The sequence below is a fragment of the Ochotona curzoniae genome, unplaced genomic scaffold (assembly GCF_017591425.1).
Source record: "Ochotona curzoniae isolate NIBS_2020 unplaced genomic scaffold, NIBS_Ocur_1.0 scaffold_2476, whole genome shotgun sequence".
Lineage (NCBI taxonomy): Eukaryota > Metazoa > Chordata > Mammalia > Lagomorpha > Ochotonidae > Ochotona > Ochotona curzoniae.
Window position 1 is genome coordinate 13727557 of NW_024467095.1, and position 16492 is coordinate 13744048.

A 16492-nucleotide genomic window follows, 5' to 3' on the forward strand; every position below is an offset into this window, starting at 1 on the left:
TGCAGGTAATTTCAAGAGACCACATCAGGTTTCCCTGAAGGTAGCTAAACTATGTGCTGGGAGATAGAACAGCCATAGGTCATTATGGCTCTTGATCCTGTGGGTGAGCTAGGAAGCAGCAAAGACCATCCAAAACAGTACCAAAATTCTCCATATGGATTTGCACATTCAAATGCTGTTCCAAAACATTAAGAAATGGTGCTTCCATTCACCAAATAAAAAATCAGACCATTGTGTTTGTATTTCTTGATAGTTTACTCTGCCATTTGCCTTTTAATTGCTCCTGGAATCATGCAGATGATACTCTGGAGCTCTAAGCCCACTCAGGAGGCCCTGGGAGTGTCGAGGAGCACAAATGTCTTCACATAATCCTTACTCTGCAATCCCCAAAGGAAAAAGAAACATGACATAGGATATCTGCTTTAACAAAAGCAATCTCACTGCTCTGAAAATACTGTCTCTGGGAAGTAACAGGGAAATCACTGTCTGCTAAGCACTGGATGTCTAACAATCCCACCTCAGAATTCTGCGAAAGTACTAAACATTCCTCTGCCCTTGGTTCATACTGGCTGTGGATTAGATGTCCTGAGATTCCAGAGTGCTTTAGGCCAGGCATGAAGGACATAAATCCTCAGCCAGTGTAACAGACATAGAAATAGAAGCCAAAGACAAATTTTGGAATATGTGGGCATTCAGAGTGCATAGGGTATATACCAACCATACTTCATAGGCTGTCAGTGTTCTCTACTTTTCTTGGAAGTCAGCAGGGATCAAAAAAGTGTCCGAAGTTGGCGTTGTGATCACAAGCACCAATCCCTGAGCAAACTATCTGTACCTGTTGATTCTATAAATCTTCACGCAAAAACTGCTTCAAGATTGATAGTGTATGCCCTCCATGCTAAGAGGAAATGTAAGCATTGAGAGCAACTGTTGAGCAGGCAGAGAAGAGTTCAGTTTGTCACTGAATGATCAAAGAAAAGGCTTTATCACCATTGGAGTCACTGATGCCGATAGTGAATAATGTTGAACGTTTCCATGCATTAGATTAGAAGGCCAGGTGTGAATGGACTCTGATGGCCAGCCTGGGGCTTGTGGACAGGAAAGTCGATCAGTGGAGTTCATCTGGGTTGGTGGGGTTGAGGAAAGCTAACAAGGTGCTGTGTGAATAATGAAAATGCATCAAGGGATTTTGGTCCCTAGAAATCTTGCACATGAAGAGCAATGGAGACTGAAAGCGCAGTGGGAGGAGACTGCAGGGTAGTCCTGAGTCTAACTGTAGGCTCTGCGGGGCAGGACAGACAGTGAGCCAGAGAGGGTGCCTGATGCTTTTATCCACTTTGTTCATTAATTGACTATTTTTGTTTTCATTAATTGATTGTCTTTGCTTGACTTGCAGCTGCTGATAAACCATGGCGACAACTCATGATGCTGACTTTCAGGCCCTCATGAAGGGAATAACAAGCTGGAATATTCCTACAGGGCCTCGTTCCTCTGACCTCCTTCTTACCAGAGAAGCTGCCTTCCCAGTGTTGGTGAATGATGAGGGCAAGGTCGCCATTGCTGCCTCCTCCTACAGCAAGGGCCGATACGTGGTCATGGGCCATGAATGGTATCTTGAGTGTCCATGCTTCACTACATTGCTTGCCAATGTAGTGCGCTGGCTCTGCAGTACCCCTGGTGCTCCCATAGTTGTGCACCCCTCAGTGAAAAACCTTGCAGAAATCCTGAAGCTTTCTGGGATTGAGGCACAGATCCAGGAGGAACCTCCAATGGAGTCTGTTGGCGTTTACTGCCTCACTGCCTTTATAAGCAAAATGGAACATAAGCTGACCCAGTTTGTGAAAAGAGGAGGTGGTGTACTCATTGGGGGCCAGGCCTGGGCTTTTGCAGATGCTTATGGTATTGAAAGTTTGTCAGAGAAGTATCCTGGAAACCCCATTCTAAGTACATCTGGAATTTTCATCAGCCAGACCGGCATAGACAGAAAGCAGTGGGTGTTCTCTCAGAAAGTGCCCACCATCCCAATCTATGTCACGTGAGTAATGGTTGTTCAAGGGGATGTGTTCCATGTTAAAAGTTGACTGTTCCTCATTTTTGAGACCTTTCAGTCTTGCTGTGGATTAATTTGCCACTATGAAATGGATTCAGTACAGACTACAAATGCAAGTATAAAAATGACTTGTTTTAAAAAAAAATGACTTTCTAGCCAACCTTTTTTCCACTATGACTTGAGTATTTAAGGCTTTAAGGGCAAAATATTCCTTTATTTACACATGTTTCCCCACCCTCACCATGGTTTTGAATTATTGGAGAGATGTACAAGTAAGCATATTAACATTCTTTATTCCTTTTCTATCTCTCCTATGTATAAAAACCTACTATATTTTTGGCATAGGTGGATATTTGCTAATAATCAACCTTTCAACATTAACATATCAATGCATATAAATTCAAGAGTATTTTGACATGCAGCCCCCAAAACATGAATAGATACTTCCAAATTAGGTGTGTTTGAAATTGACAGGTACAGAAAAATTGCCATTTCGAAGACTGTACAAAATTGTGCTCATATCAAAAATACAGTCACAGACCTTGGCAACCACCGATGTGATAAATTTTTATTTGATATTGTTTTCAGCTTAGAATATGAAAAATATAATTTGATTATTAAAAGATCTTATCACACAGTTCCATAGGCTCTAGGATTTCCTCTTCCCCCTCTCCAACATTTCAGAGTTGACAAATTTGACATAATTGTCCTGTAGCATAATCACTGAAACCCCATGTATATAAAGGACAAAATTTAATCGTATAGAAAAATATTTTAAAGCACAGTGTTGATACTTTCTTGGCCAACACTGATAAAAGAAATGTGCTGAATATTTTTCTCCATGTAAAGTGGCAGAAGTATATGAAAGGCATATTTAAAAAAATTATAAGTCAAATAGAGTTTGGAGCTCTAACATGAATAATTTAGAATTTTATACTCTGTTTTACCTCTGTGTCCATATGTGTACATGCACCTAGCATACAATCCTTCCAAATTCTTTCCCATGCAATTTATTTATGTTTAATTGAAAGACATATTTTACAAACAGAGAAAGAAAGGCAAAAAAAAAAAAAAAAAACATGCCTGTGGCACAGGTTCACTCACCAAATGGCCGCAATAGCCAGAGCTGAGACAATCCAAAGCCAGGAGCTTTTTTCACTTCTCCCACCTCGGTGCATGAGCCCACGGTCATGAGCCAAACTCTTCTGCCTTTACAAAACATAAATAAGCAATAAGCTGAATCAGAATTGGAGCAGCCATGGCATGAACCACCATGCCAGTCAAAAAGTGCCAAATTACTAAGAAAAATATTTTCTGGATCAATTAGACAGACTACTTTGCAAAACTTGTGTGTTTCACATTTTTAACTGTTAAGCAACTCATAAATGAGAACAGTCAATAGTGTATTCACTGAGACAACCAATCATCCTGGAAAACATCACCGGAAGAATCTGCGTGCACATTTGAGACATACTGTGTCTCTGTAATTAAAAATCTCACAATTTTATGGCATTAATTGTTCCTAGCTAAAACTGATCTGAACATGAGAAAAATTAAAATATCACCCCTTTCCTTCTGATTGAGATTTATACAAAATGAGCTCACGTTGTAGTGTTCTCTTCAGCTCTATGGTCCCTCACTTACCAAATGGGCACTAATTTGGGAAATGTTTCTTTTCCAGATCTGAACACATCACCAAAAGGGACCAACAGCAGCTGCTGAAAGGGGTCACTGAGCTGGATATCAGCAGAGGACAATGTCCCTCAAAGTTGTTGGTGCACGGACCCCAGGCTTTTCCGCTGGGGGTAGATTACTTCTTTAACTGCTTCCTAGCAGGGGCCCGCTATGGCCACGGTCGAGTCATGCTGTGTGGCAATGAGAGCATGATGTTTGATGACAAAATGGAAATCCTTATGATAAATATTTTACACTGGCTAAAAGGGCAGCAGAAGGGGAAAATTGGGGTGCATTCACAGCTGCAACCTCTGAGCACCTTGTTAACAAAAAATAACTTGGAGTGGAGCAGCACAGACTTTCCAACCAGTGACTTGAGTGTCTTTTGCTGCTGCTCACTCGATGAAATGCATGTCAAGAATATGGAGGAATTTGTTGCAGAAGGTGGCGGAGTACTGATGGGCAGCCAGGTCAAACAGTGGGCTAAACAACACCCAGACTCTAACTTTATGACTGAATATCCAAATAACAAGTTTTTAAAGCAGGTTGGTCTCTGCATCATTAAGGAGGAAGGGCAAAGAGGCCGATTCTCAGTCCCCAAGCAAGAGCTGCTAAATTACCATGTAAGAAAGGCAATACCCCAATTTGAATCCATGCTGTTCAATAATGGAAGAGTTTTAGAAAACAGCTGGATGCAGATGCTGAAACAAGATTCCTACCTTATGCTTCAAATCCCACATGACGGGATTCCCATCTATGAGTGTGTGTACAATAAGATCATAGATATAATATCACGGAAGGGCTTAGAACCAGCATGCGAAGAAAACCCCATGAGCAGGGGAAGCCCTCAGGACATACTCACAGCCTGGGCCCGAGGACTGGCTCAATCGGGAAAGGACAGCTCTCTCTTCATTAATAGTAACTCCTCTCCACCTGCTACTAAATCTACTATCAGCATAGAAATCAACACAGGTATGCAATGGGGAGGGACAGGGCTAAGTTAAGAGGGAGCTGGGTAGGGTAGGCGGCTGGCAGCAGGCAAGTTCAACAACCTTTCAGGGATTTTCTTCAAGATGACAGTCTCTGTCATCTTGGCAACATGAAGGACTGTTTGGAATTCTAACTAGATCTTAGACACCTAAGTCAGGAAAACCTGGGATAATTAAGGCGAGCATGATTGATTCCATTGCTCTGGGAGGGGCAGTGTCAAAGACCCAGGAAGATCTCAGCCTTTCCTTTGGTTCTTCCCAGACACCAGAGATTCCTGGGTGAGCACTGGACTCTACTTACCTGAAGGACAAGTCGCAACAGTTACATTGCCCAAGGAAGCTGTCACTGCTCAACTGAAGGTAAAGTATTCTGGCCCAGTGTTAACCTAATGTTGACATTTCCTGAGCATGTTTGCTTCTACTTGCAGTGCTTTCTTTTAGATTTTCTCAACAACATCAGACAAACACATCAGGCATCCTGGTCATGTTGCAGGAGAAGGAAATGGTCACAGCAGAGCAGACTCCTGCTTTGAGCACCAGGAGGGAAGGGTGTAATACCAAGGACAGCCGAACACATAACACACAAAGAGATGTGACTTTGCTGTACCTCTTCCTCCTTTTCTCCTGCTATGGGAGCACATCTTCCAACACTCAAACTCCACTGAGGGTAGAGAAATCCAATGCACAGGCTCAGAGTGAGTTCACAAATTGACAGGAAATAGCAGAGGCAAAGTCATTGTCTGGCTCTAAACCACCATTGACAATGGCACTCATTGTATGTCAACCAAAGAGAGAAAATCTTCAAACTATACAGAATGAGGAGTAATGATGGACAGGAAGGGATATGCTAGAGCAAGTCAATGAATGAGTCCTCCATTATTCATTCAAGACCTCTCAATCTGAGGAAATTTTGTTGTCTCTAACTGCTAGTTGGACAGGTTGGAAGCACACACAGGCACATGAAATCACACACACTTGCACAGGCATCTTCCAAATGATGATGGCCCCTTTCCTGCACCTTTGATTGACTCTCTCTGTGACAGATACTGATTGGCTGCCATACGGATGACATCAGCGGCTTGGACACTCAAAAACGTGCCCCCAAAGTGACACGGGAGTACAACTTGAACAAAACCAACACCTCCATCTCCTGGTCTTGGGGGGGCCTCCTCTATATCCTTGTGCCTCAAACCTACAACCTGAGCAATGTGTTGGTCACCATCAGTGGTGCAATGCCAGCTCCATACTTCAAGCTGGGTGAGTAGGGGGATGTGATTCAGGTGGGAATCAGCATAGAAGCAGGTGTGGAGGTGAACAGAGAGTGGGCTTGTTGGGAAGGAGGTCTGGTCCTTGAGTTCAGGTAGAAGGTGTTGCATTGAGTGTTGGAAGTGGACTGAGGAAAATGGACACCCTCTTCCAGGAACTGTGAGTGGAGGAGGAGGAAAGGAATGAGACTCGAGAGGAGTTTGTAACAAGCAAAAGTTAATTAGTCACCAGGTTACCTCAGAGGGAGGCTCAAGTGCTATAAGGAATCCAGGCAAAATGGAGTGCAGCAGGTGACACAAATTTGGTTTCCAGGGAAGACTTCCCAGGAGGAGTGGAAGCGCTGTCTCCAGGGAAATCCAGCTCCCTGGGGTGAGCTGGCCACGGACAACATCATCCTGACAGTGCCAACGGAAAAACTCAAGGCTGTGAAGAACCCCCACTCTCTGCTCCAGCTGTGGGATGAGATAATGCAGGCTGCAGCCACTTTGGGGGCTGAGCCTTTCCCCTACCCCAGACCTGAGAGGATTGTCACCGACGTGCAGCTTCAATTCGGTGGGTGCTCACGGGAAACGCTCTGAAAGCTCTCTTCCGGTTCCAGCAGTGTGTTTGAAACGCCACAGGAGTCAGGGCAGGATATACACACTCTTCTACAATCTGGAGCCATGCTCTAATGTAAGCAGGAATGATATCACTTACCTCCATGAGAGGAGAGGACAGGAGGAATGAAACAAGATGACGAAGCCTCACCAGTGGCTTTGGGGTGATTAAGAATTGGGTGAGGTGTGAATTGACCTTGAGAAGTGGCATGAGTTGGGGGGCAGAACTGCTCTATAACTTGCAACAGAGCCAGGAGGACTTTTCCAAGAGGAAATCTTGTTTCTGAGTAAACAATGAAAGCCTGATTCCTAGCCTCAAAAAGTGCATTCAGCTTACCTCTTAAAAGTGAGAATCTTGCTGTCCTTAGAGATCCAAATATCAAGGCATTGATACACATCCCCGACGACGATGAAAAATGGACGATGAACCCCACCTGTTGCCTGCCTTGCACATTGACCCTCCCATGTCAGGTAGAGGGGAAGGCATCAAGCTCCATTATTGAAACTGAGGATATCACTGATGTTGCATACATGTTTGGGCTTCACATAATGTCAGAGGCTCCTCTCAGTCCTTTGCAATCACTCAGAATGCTGCAGTTCCTTTGGGATAGTGGAGAAGGTGTGCCTACCAACATTGTCAGACATAAGCTCACGTCTTGTGCTCTGCTGCTTTTTCCAGGTATCGTACGCACAGGATACCCCATTATGGCACAAGTGGATTTAATGTCTGAGCTCATTGATGAGAAGACAATAAGGTCTTCTGGTAGTTGGAATGTCTTCCACATTTTGGGCCACAGACACCGGCATGCTGGTTGGCAATTCCCTCTGCACAGTACTGCAGCCGACTGCAATCTCTGGAATGTCTACCTGCATGAAGAGGTTCTGGACATCCCCAGAGCAAGGGCTCATCCTAATCTGACTCCAGAACTTCGGCAGGAGAGGATCAGAAAGCACATGGATGTAGGTGCTCCCCTGAGGTTATGGAATTCCTGGACAGCTCTGGAAACGTATCTTCAGGTATTGAGCAGACGTGGAGGTGGGGACTCCTGGGTCATACTGTCCTTATCCTCATCACGCCTACAACGCCACAACGTCCTCACTTGTCTAACTGCTTGAAGGTGCATTTCTCAATCTAAGATTTCATGAGTGAACAGTATGATGCATAAATAACCAAAGGTGTTTTCTCAGTTCCTATTCAGCAGGACCTTCTTACACAATTGTTCTGGAAGCACATCCTTATAGCACAGCTCGATTTTAAGTGTCTGAGAGAGTCACATCTTTGACAAATGAAAAACTCTGATCTTTCTTTTCCTACACTATTTTTAAATGTGGGAGAGTTTCTACTTCATTATTAATGAATAATATCTACTGATGAAATGATTAAATTACTAGCACTCCAGGGGTCCTCACTATTCCTACCCATCTGTTTTGCTTTTCATTTCTTTAAAGATTCATTTTTTTCTCTTTTGTTTTTGGAAAATCAGATATGCATAGAGAAAGAGAGACAGACAGAAAGATTATCTGGGCCTGTTGCGATAGCGTAGTGGTTAAAGTCCTCACCATGTACGCACCAGGATCCCATATTTTCACTGGTTCCAATCCCAGTGAACCTGCTTTCCATCCAGCTTGCTGCTTGTGGTTGGAAAAGCCGTCGAGAGTAGCCCTGCGTTGGAACCCTGCACCCATCTTGGAGTCTTGGAAGAGCTCCTGGCTACTGGCTTGGGATTGACTCAGCTCCAGCAGTTGTGGTCCCTTGGGGAGTGAACCATCAGATGGAAGATCTTACTCTATGCCTCTCCTCCTCTCTCTATATATCTGCTTTTCCAATAAAACTGAACAAAACAAAGCAAAACAAAACAGATCTTCCATCTGCTGGTTCACACTCCAAATGGCCAAGACACCCAGAGATGAGCCACAAATGAAAGACAAATGGCTCCAACTTTCTGCTCCTTATGTGGATCCTGACACTGTTGGCACAGGAAGCAGTGGAGATTCTGATTTATTGTTGTCTAGATATATTTAGAAGTTTCCTTGTGGCCATTTCCCCTCATTCCTTAGTAGAGATACATTCTGTTGATTTTCTTTGATTCCTGGCACTCTGGTCTCCATTGCATCCTTCGTTGGTGTGGTTACACCTACCATTTATTGAGAATCGCCATGAGTCACACAATGTGCAAGAACAAATCCCAAGTGTGAGATTTGGTTGAGGAAGACTAAGGTATGCTACCAGTCAGTGGAGCGGGCAGTGGGAGAACCACTGATGAGAATTAAAGTCAGTTTTAAAGGTTGTGTGTAACCAAGCATCACCATATCATTTTAGGTATGGTAGGTGTGCAGTGATTTTCTAGACTACAATCTTTGTTCTGCTTCTTTCTTGTTCTAGCTCCAAGAAGGCTTTGGATGGGAGCCATTCACCCAGCTCTTTGCTCATTACCAGACGCTGTCTAACTACCCAAAAGACAACACTGGCAGGATGAACCTATGGATGAAGAAGTTCTCTGAAATAGTGCAGAAGAATCTGGTTCCATTCTTTTATGCCTGGGGCTGGCCCATCCAGAAGGAAGTGGCTGACAGCCTCGCCTCACTTCCAGAGTGGAAGGAAAACCCCATGAAAGTATATATAGTTCAGTGTGCCAATTGTGGAATTGCCCCAGTGTTCTATCTAATGTAGGATTGTTCATTGCCTACAAGAAATTAATCCTTACTTGATCCACCATTCTCCTCTATCTTATTTAGATTCATCACAAATGTTTTAAGGAGAGAGATTGAAATAGACCCTTGATCTTCAAATAAATAAAATAATACAATCAGACACTTGACTTTCAAAATAAGTCAAGCATATAGCTCTACCAGTTTTCCCTACTTCTATTTATACACTGAGTGATTTGTCTCTTTATCTACCTGTTATCTTTTCCATGGCTTTAGTGAGTGCCAAGAGCTGCACAGGCCAAGAATTAACTCCAAGAATGTCTTTCTCTGAATCCATGTAGATACTCTTTCTTCCAAGACTAGAAGCACTTTACATATTTTACAAGTATTTGGTAGGTTATTAAAACAGCGGCTGTGGTAGAAAAATACTTACTGAAAGTCATTAATACACTCATAATGGAAACTTCTCCATGTGGCATCTGGGGCTTTAAGCCCCCCTCTATTGAATAAAATCCTTTTCCTGTTGCAATAACCCCACGTGTTCAGAACTATTACAGGCTGCCCAGTGTCCTACTGGGTGCATGTTCCTATGAATCAAAGCTCTGATGAAACAGGTTAAATTTTGTGGAGTGCAGTCCATGAATAACTCAGAGGCAGGGGAGAAGGATTTGAGTTGGGTATTTATCTACATTCATTTTTAGTTTAGTCCCTTATCACAGATGACCATATACCTTCCCTCACATATATAGTTAGCACAGCCTACCAAAAGCTCTGTGGTACTGCTTGGAAAAGAATCAGTTGCCTAATGTTTTAGAGTCTGTTATAATATACAACTAAGTGATTCTATCTGTAAGAAAAAATGTGGCTAGAGAAAGAAACAAATATCCATTTGCATCACAGCCTTTTTTTTTTTTTAATCAAGGCACTGCTTCTAGATCAAGAACCTATACAGAATCTTGTGTTCTAAAGGATCAATATCATTGCCAATCCATGATGAATCAGTGCTGTTATGTCAGGTATATTTATACAATTTTCACTGTCAATCAAATAAATGTAATTTTCCAAAGTCACAGACTGATAAGAGGTAGAGTCAGAATTTGAAACAGAAAGCTGGATTCAAAATCCAGTGACCTGAATGGAAGAACATACCAGAATGTGTCTTCCTCCCCTAATTACAAAGTCGCAAGAATATGCAAATGGATGAAAAAATTAATGAATTTGCGCTTCTTCAGTGGAGTCCCTCGTATTTTAAGCTGCCCCGTGCAGCTTCTTTATGAATGCTGCTTTAATCTTGCCTATGATGGAAATAAGTTGGCAAACAACTCATGGAGCGCTCCTCTCATGACATAGGACTCCACTCCCCAGACCTGCGGCTTGACCATGAATTTTCACCTTGACTAAGTGAACCACTCAGGAATCTTTTTGATAAAAAAACCAAGGCATGGCTGGGGAAAGAATGTTTTTCTTTCTGAGTTCGTGCTTTTTGTATTGAATTATGTTAGCTTATAATTAGTAATAAAGCAATCATCTTTACCTGAAGACAGCCTGATGGACAAAGAAAACGATGCAATGGAGTAATGACCAAGCATAGCAAAGCACCCTACCCTGTGGAGAGTGTCCAAGAATCCACACAGAATAATCATTCAAGATGCAAATCAGCATCTCAACCTTTGTTTTCTGAATCAATAAATTTCTTTCTTTTGATTTACCTGCATGAGTTGAATCGTTTTCATCTGAATTCTTGCCAATCTTTCATGCCAAGCACGATGCAATCTCTCCAGAATCCACTGGCTGACATAATCCACCTTAGGGTCTCAATTCGCCCAGAACTTCACTGTCAACACAGGGCTGGGGCAGACGATCAATTTGTTTAGTCCTCTGTCCTCTGTTGCAGTAGCAGGTATCCTTTTGCAGGCTCCAATGGATTGCCATTTCCTCCATGTGCACTTGGACATACTGTCTACTGTTCTGTCTGAGCCTTTGAGGAGGCTCAGCTTTGACACATGCGCTTCATGGTCAGACCATGGAAGCTGCAATTCTCTTATGATTTGGGTTCTGGGATCAGCTGTTCAGTTGGAGGGATCCCCAAAGAGACTTCGTCTGAGATGATCCCAGACCTGAATCTTGAGCGTGAATGCCAGTATAGGGTCCGGCACAATCTGTTGTCCCAGTCAGCTTACACCTATGCTGGTGCTTGCAATTGCTGGATCAGTTCTATTTCCAGCCCTGTATTCCACTTGAACCAATGGATGTTGCTGCCCACTTCACACTTGGCCCTCAGGCAAATCAGTGGGAGCTGCAGCCTAGTTGGGGTGACTCCCAATAACCCCACTAGGCCTGCCCCTACCCTAGTTCCCATGCTTGCCAGTATGCACAGCAGACTTGTCCAGTCTGTCCCATATTCCATTTAGCTCTCTTACATGTCAATGGGCATTGAAGCCTAATTCAACCCAACCAGCCCTACTTTCAGCCCACACCCATGCTGGTGAGTGCCTTTCTGTCCAGCCACCCCAGCCCCTGTCCTAGTTTTTCTGCTCTCCAGTGGGAGTGGTAACCAAACAGGGAGGTGCCCACTATTTCCCTACTGGTGTACTCCCACTCCTGGATCATGCACTCTCCAGGTGATTCTGCAGAATCAGCCCCCGATGCCAGCCTGTGCCTGCTGATGCTGTGGGAAAATCCAACCAAACCTCATCCACTCTGATTTATGCTTGCACCGGTCAGAACAGTCAGCCCAGCCTGCCTTCTCCCTGATCCAGTTCACATAAATCCCACAGGTACTGTAGGCCTGCCTGGTCTTGTCTGCCTCATCCCAACTTACACGCTCCAGTGGGAGTGGTGGTCAAACAGTGGAGCCCTCTACATTCCTCATACCATTTCCCCCCTCTTCTTCTGGTTCTCACGTGTATTGGTTGGATGCTGTGGCCCAGTCTGGCATGGCCCACCTCACCTCTGCCTTTGCCAGTGGGTGCTGTAGGTTGGCCCAGTCCACCCCCAATTCCAGCTCCCTCGGAGGGGTGGGTGAGTATAGCCTAGCCCAGCCCAGCCCAGCTGGCCCCCTGTCCCAGCCTTAATGTACACTGGTATATGTTGTGGCAGAACTTGGCCCAACCCAAACTCTGATCTGGTGCTTGGATTCACCAGCAAGTGATGGGAACTGGTTCAGCCTTGTCTGTCCCCGACCTATACCAAATGTATCTTGGTGGGTACTCTTCCTTGGCCTGGTCTGGGCTGCTCCCTATTGTGTTTCTTGTGCTCACCTGCAGGGACTGTGTCCTGACAGAGGAGTTTCCCAAGCTCCTCCATCAGAACCTCTGTCTATGCTAGATCTTGTGCATACCGGTGGGTCCATGCGCCAGCCCTACTTAGTCCACCTCCTGTCCTCGCAGTAACAGTGGCCTTTCCTGACTGGCCTCAACCCACTCCAGTTCTTACTGTTAGATGTTTCAGCCCAGCCAAGGCTCGTCCATACCCAGACACAGCTCACACATGGCTCAGTAAAGGCAGAGACCTAGCCTAGTCCGTCCTACATCTACCCTGGTTCTCCAGAGTTCCAGATAGTGCTGGAGTCTAGCCTGACTTGGTGCGCCCAACCCTGTTCACTTTTGTGCCAAGGAAGACTGCAACCATATCCAGACTAGAATGCAACTCTCACTCTAGCCCCTATACTCACTAGAGAGAACCCAACCCAGCCAGTGTGTCTTCTTAGCTCCCCAACCTGGCCTGTAGATTGAACGTGTGCCAGTGGTTGCTCTGACCCAGCTTGGCATAGTCCTTCACCTGTCTTGGCCTTTGCCTTTGGTTGCTGTGGCCTGGCGTCCCCAGCTCATGAGAGTCAGTTGATGTGATAGCTTAGTTCAGCATGACCTGTACTCCAGCCTGATTTCTATTCTTGCTTGTAAGCTATGTTTTGCTCCACCCTGTCCAATCCACCCCCTTCCATAACCAACCCACACATTAAGCAGCCATTGGAGCTACTTTGCCCAGCTTGCCTGACCCTCAGGCCTGGACGATATGATCATCTGTGAGAGTTCATCAGTGACCCACTGTGGGAGTTTCCCAAGTTCCCCCAGTTGACCCACTCCCAGACCCAGATCTCATAATCTCATACATGCCAGTGGGTGTTAGGCCAGTGCCCAGCCCATCCCACACCCTGTTTTAGGATGCACATTCTGGGTGCTGCTGCCTTGACATGCCCAAACTGTTGTTGGTTCCTTTACCCATGAGTAATGGCAGGTTCCATGGTCACACCTAGTTCAGCCTATCACTACCCCAACTCTTGAGCTAAGCAGCAGAACTTATATTTCCACAGGGTTTGGACCACACATTCCCCACAGAATCTACCCCAGATTTGGTTCTCTCATGTGCTGGTTAGTGTCATGACCCTGTCTAATGTGACCCATCCCCTGTTCCAACACTCAATCAGGTACTGGCACCTAGACCTGCCAGACGAGCCCCCAGCTATAGCTTTTGTGTGGGCTGGTGTGTGGCACTCAGTGATGCTCTATGCTAATACCCCATCTCAGGACTACCATCTGGGCTGGTGAATCAATCTGGTCCAAATAGATTTTCTGGACTCTCCCTTCCAAACCACCAGGTCTCAGTACCCACACTTGCCAGCAATTTCTGTGACCTGTTTGCTGGGAGTCACACAGGATTCATCCCACACTTACACTCACATTGGCCTTATCCATGGATGTCCCTAGGCTGCAATTACATATCCTAAAAACCCTAGAGCTTACCACCCAAAGCCTAGGACTCGCTCACAGTGTGGTGACAGTGACCATGGCCTGAGTACCAAGCATGGGGCATGGCCTGGTTCAGGAAACACCCTGCAGCTGCCACATTGCAGAGGGCTCCTTTTGCCCAAACCCCATGGCCGAACCTTTTTTTTTTTAAATTTTGAATTTTATGGTACAATTCCATATAGGCTGTGCAATTTTGATCATACACGTGGTCAGATCCAACAAGATGGAAGTTTCCATTGGTCTCCTTGGTATCCACTGTATGTAGTCACCATTCAGTACTTAGGAGATGTTTCAGTAGTACTTAGGGAGGGGGGTGACAATAGAGACCTTCAAAGGAAATAATCACCTTCCAATGAAATTCCTCAGTTCTTGACATCTTGAGTTCTCCACCTTCACTCTCCCATATTTCTTTCATTACACACCTGAAACTCAGCCAACAGCAATATTAGAGAAGCTCTTCTCTGAAATGAAGTGTATCTGCCCTTCGCCTGATGTGTATCACCAAGTTGTGAATCAGTGGCATTCTCCTGCATTGTGATGATGCCCAAATCCTGCATGGCCTATCAAAACAACACGGGTCCTTCCAGGTCTCTCCTCAAGAGGGCGAACTAAGCACAAGCTACAGACTAATGTTACTACTGGACCTAAATCGCAAGAAAGACAAAATCGTTTTTTCTCTTTCCACACTTATTTGTCTACCTACTTACTTTATTTAGTTATAAATTTATTTATCTGTTTACTTGTTTTTATTTGAATGGAATTTTCACAGCACATGGTCCAGTGTTTATCCCTTACCATGACACATTAGCAAATGCTGGATTGAAAGTACTGTTGTGGGGACTTGAATTTGTACTCAGGAAAGAATTTCTGTCCTCATAGTTGGACACTTAAAGCATTGTGCCACAACACTGATTAGGAAAAATAAGATCATTAAAAAAAAATTATGTGATTCTGAGAAACCTGCAGAGGGAGCTCTCCTACAAGATCGGCGGAGACACTAACACAAAAATAAACAAACAAGAACCTATGCAAGACAATGTGCTGAAAAAAAGCTAGGAATTATCACAGGACTTCTCCAAAGTCCAGAAATTGGATTGGAAAAAATAGATAAGAATTAGAAAGTCAAGCATAATGCAGTTCTAGCTTATCTGTATTTCACTGAACTCACATGGAAAGAAAAAAAAAAAAAAAGACTTTATGATTCTGCCAAAAACTAAGTTGAAAAAATCCAAATTGCATTCATGATGAAGCATTTGAAGCACAGTTGCCATAATAATGATTGTAGTATATAGCTAGCAAAAGGCTTCAGCAAATATTCCCAATAGGAAAAAAATTACGGAAGCATTGGTATTAAATGCAAGAAAACAAATGTTTACTCTCAATATTATCCTCTGCACATCACTATATATTTCTGACAATGAATTAAGACAAGAAAATCAAGCCATCCAAGAGATAAAACCCCAAAACCAGGATCTTCTTCTGGATTCCTCATGGGGATGCGTGGGCCCAAGCACTTAGATCATCACACACTGCTTTGTCACCCGCATGAGCACCGAAGCTGGATGGGAACTACCGGAAATCAGACTTGTACCCTATGCTATCCCAGCACTGTGGTGACAGCTGTTACCTGCCATGCTACAGTATGGCTCTAAAAAGAATATTGACAATACTGAGTGCATATCCAGACAGTTGATATCACTATGTCAAAGGCTCACACACTTGAATAATCATCACAGCACTATTTACAGTAACCAAGATATGAAATCAAAAGAAGTGTTCACTGACAAATGACTGGATAATCATAATGTGGTAGATATATACAATGAAATATTTTTTTTTAAATCACTACTTCTAGCAAACCATAGTAGCAGACTTTGTGTTCACCAAAATTCAGTTGTGTGTTGAGAGACACATACTGACATTTTCACTTGCATGTGGAAGGTAAAGTGCATGAGCTGAAATGACGAGCAGGGTGGTGTTACTAGAGCCTTAGACGGATATATTGGTGGGGAGGGGAGGAGACAAGATGTACAGAAAAAAAAGGGTACAGAAGGAATGCATAAGCTGAAGAATTTTTAATGTTCTCCATGTAAACAGGATAACTGTGGTTGACAGCAATTCATTCAACATTTCAAATTTGTAGAGAGAATCTTCAGTGTTTCCAAACGCTGAGAAGACAGCTATGCTAATTATCCTAGTCTGATCATGGCACATGGTATACATGTAATGTAACGCCACAGTATACCTCATAACTACACTACATATAACTTGAGAAGATGTGTTTAGAATTGTCATTGATACCACATTGCAGGTATAGTGCCTTTCCTCAGGTGCCTGCTCTGCTTCCAAAATCTTGTTTACGCACACCTGGGAAGCAGAAGGGTACAGCCCAAGTACCCTAGCCCCTGTCAAGCTTAGGGTAGAATCAAATGGGCCTCCAGGATCTTTAGCCCAATTATGGAAATTTCAGTCATGGGTGGGGGTGGGAAGATGAAGCAGACGGTGGAAAAGCTCTTGCTC

The 16492-nt window shown here is 44.1% G+C and overlaps 1 protein-coding gene across 1 annotated transcript; it reads left to right on the forward strand.

The window, feature by feature from the left end:
• Positions 1-1409: 1409 nt before the first annotated feature.
• Positions 1410-9246, forward strand: LOC121170681 (TRPM8 channel-associated factor 3-like). The gene is made up of 7 exons (XM_041001927.1): positions 1410-2035; positions 3732-4696; positions 4976-5073; positions 5757-5970; positions 6292-6531; positions 7255-7592; positions 8959-9246. Exons 1-7 carry the CDS (start codon positions 1410-1412, stop codon positions 9244-9246), a joined length of 2769 nt encoding a protein of 922 aa, XP_040857861.1.
• The last annotated feature ends 7246 nt before the right edge of the window (positions 9247-16492 follow it).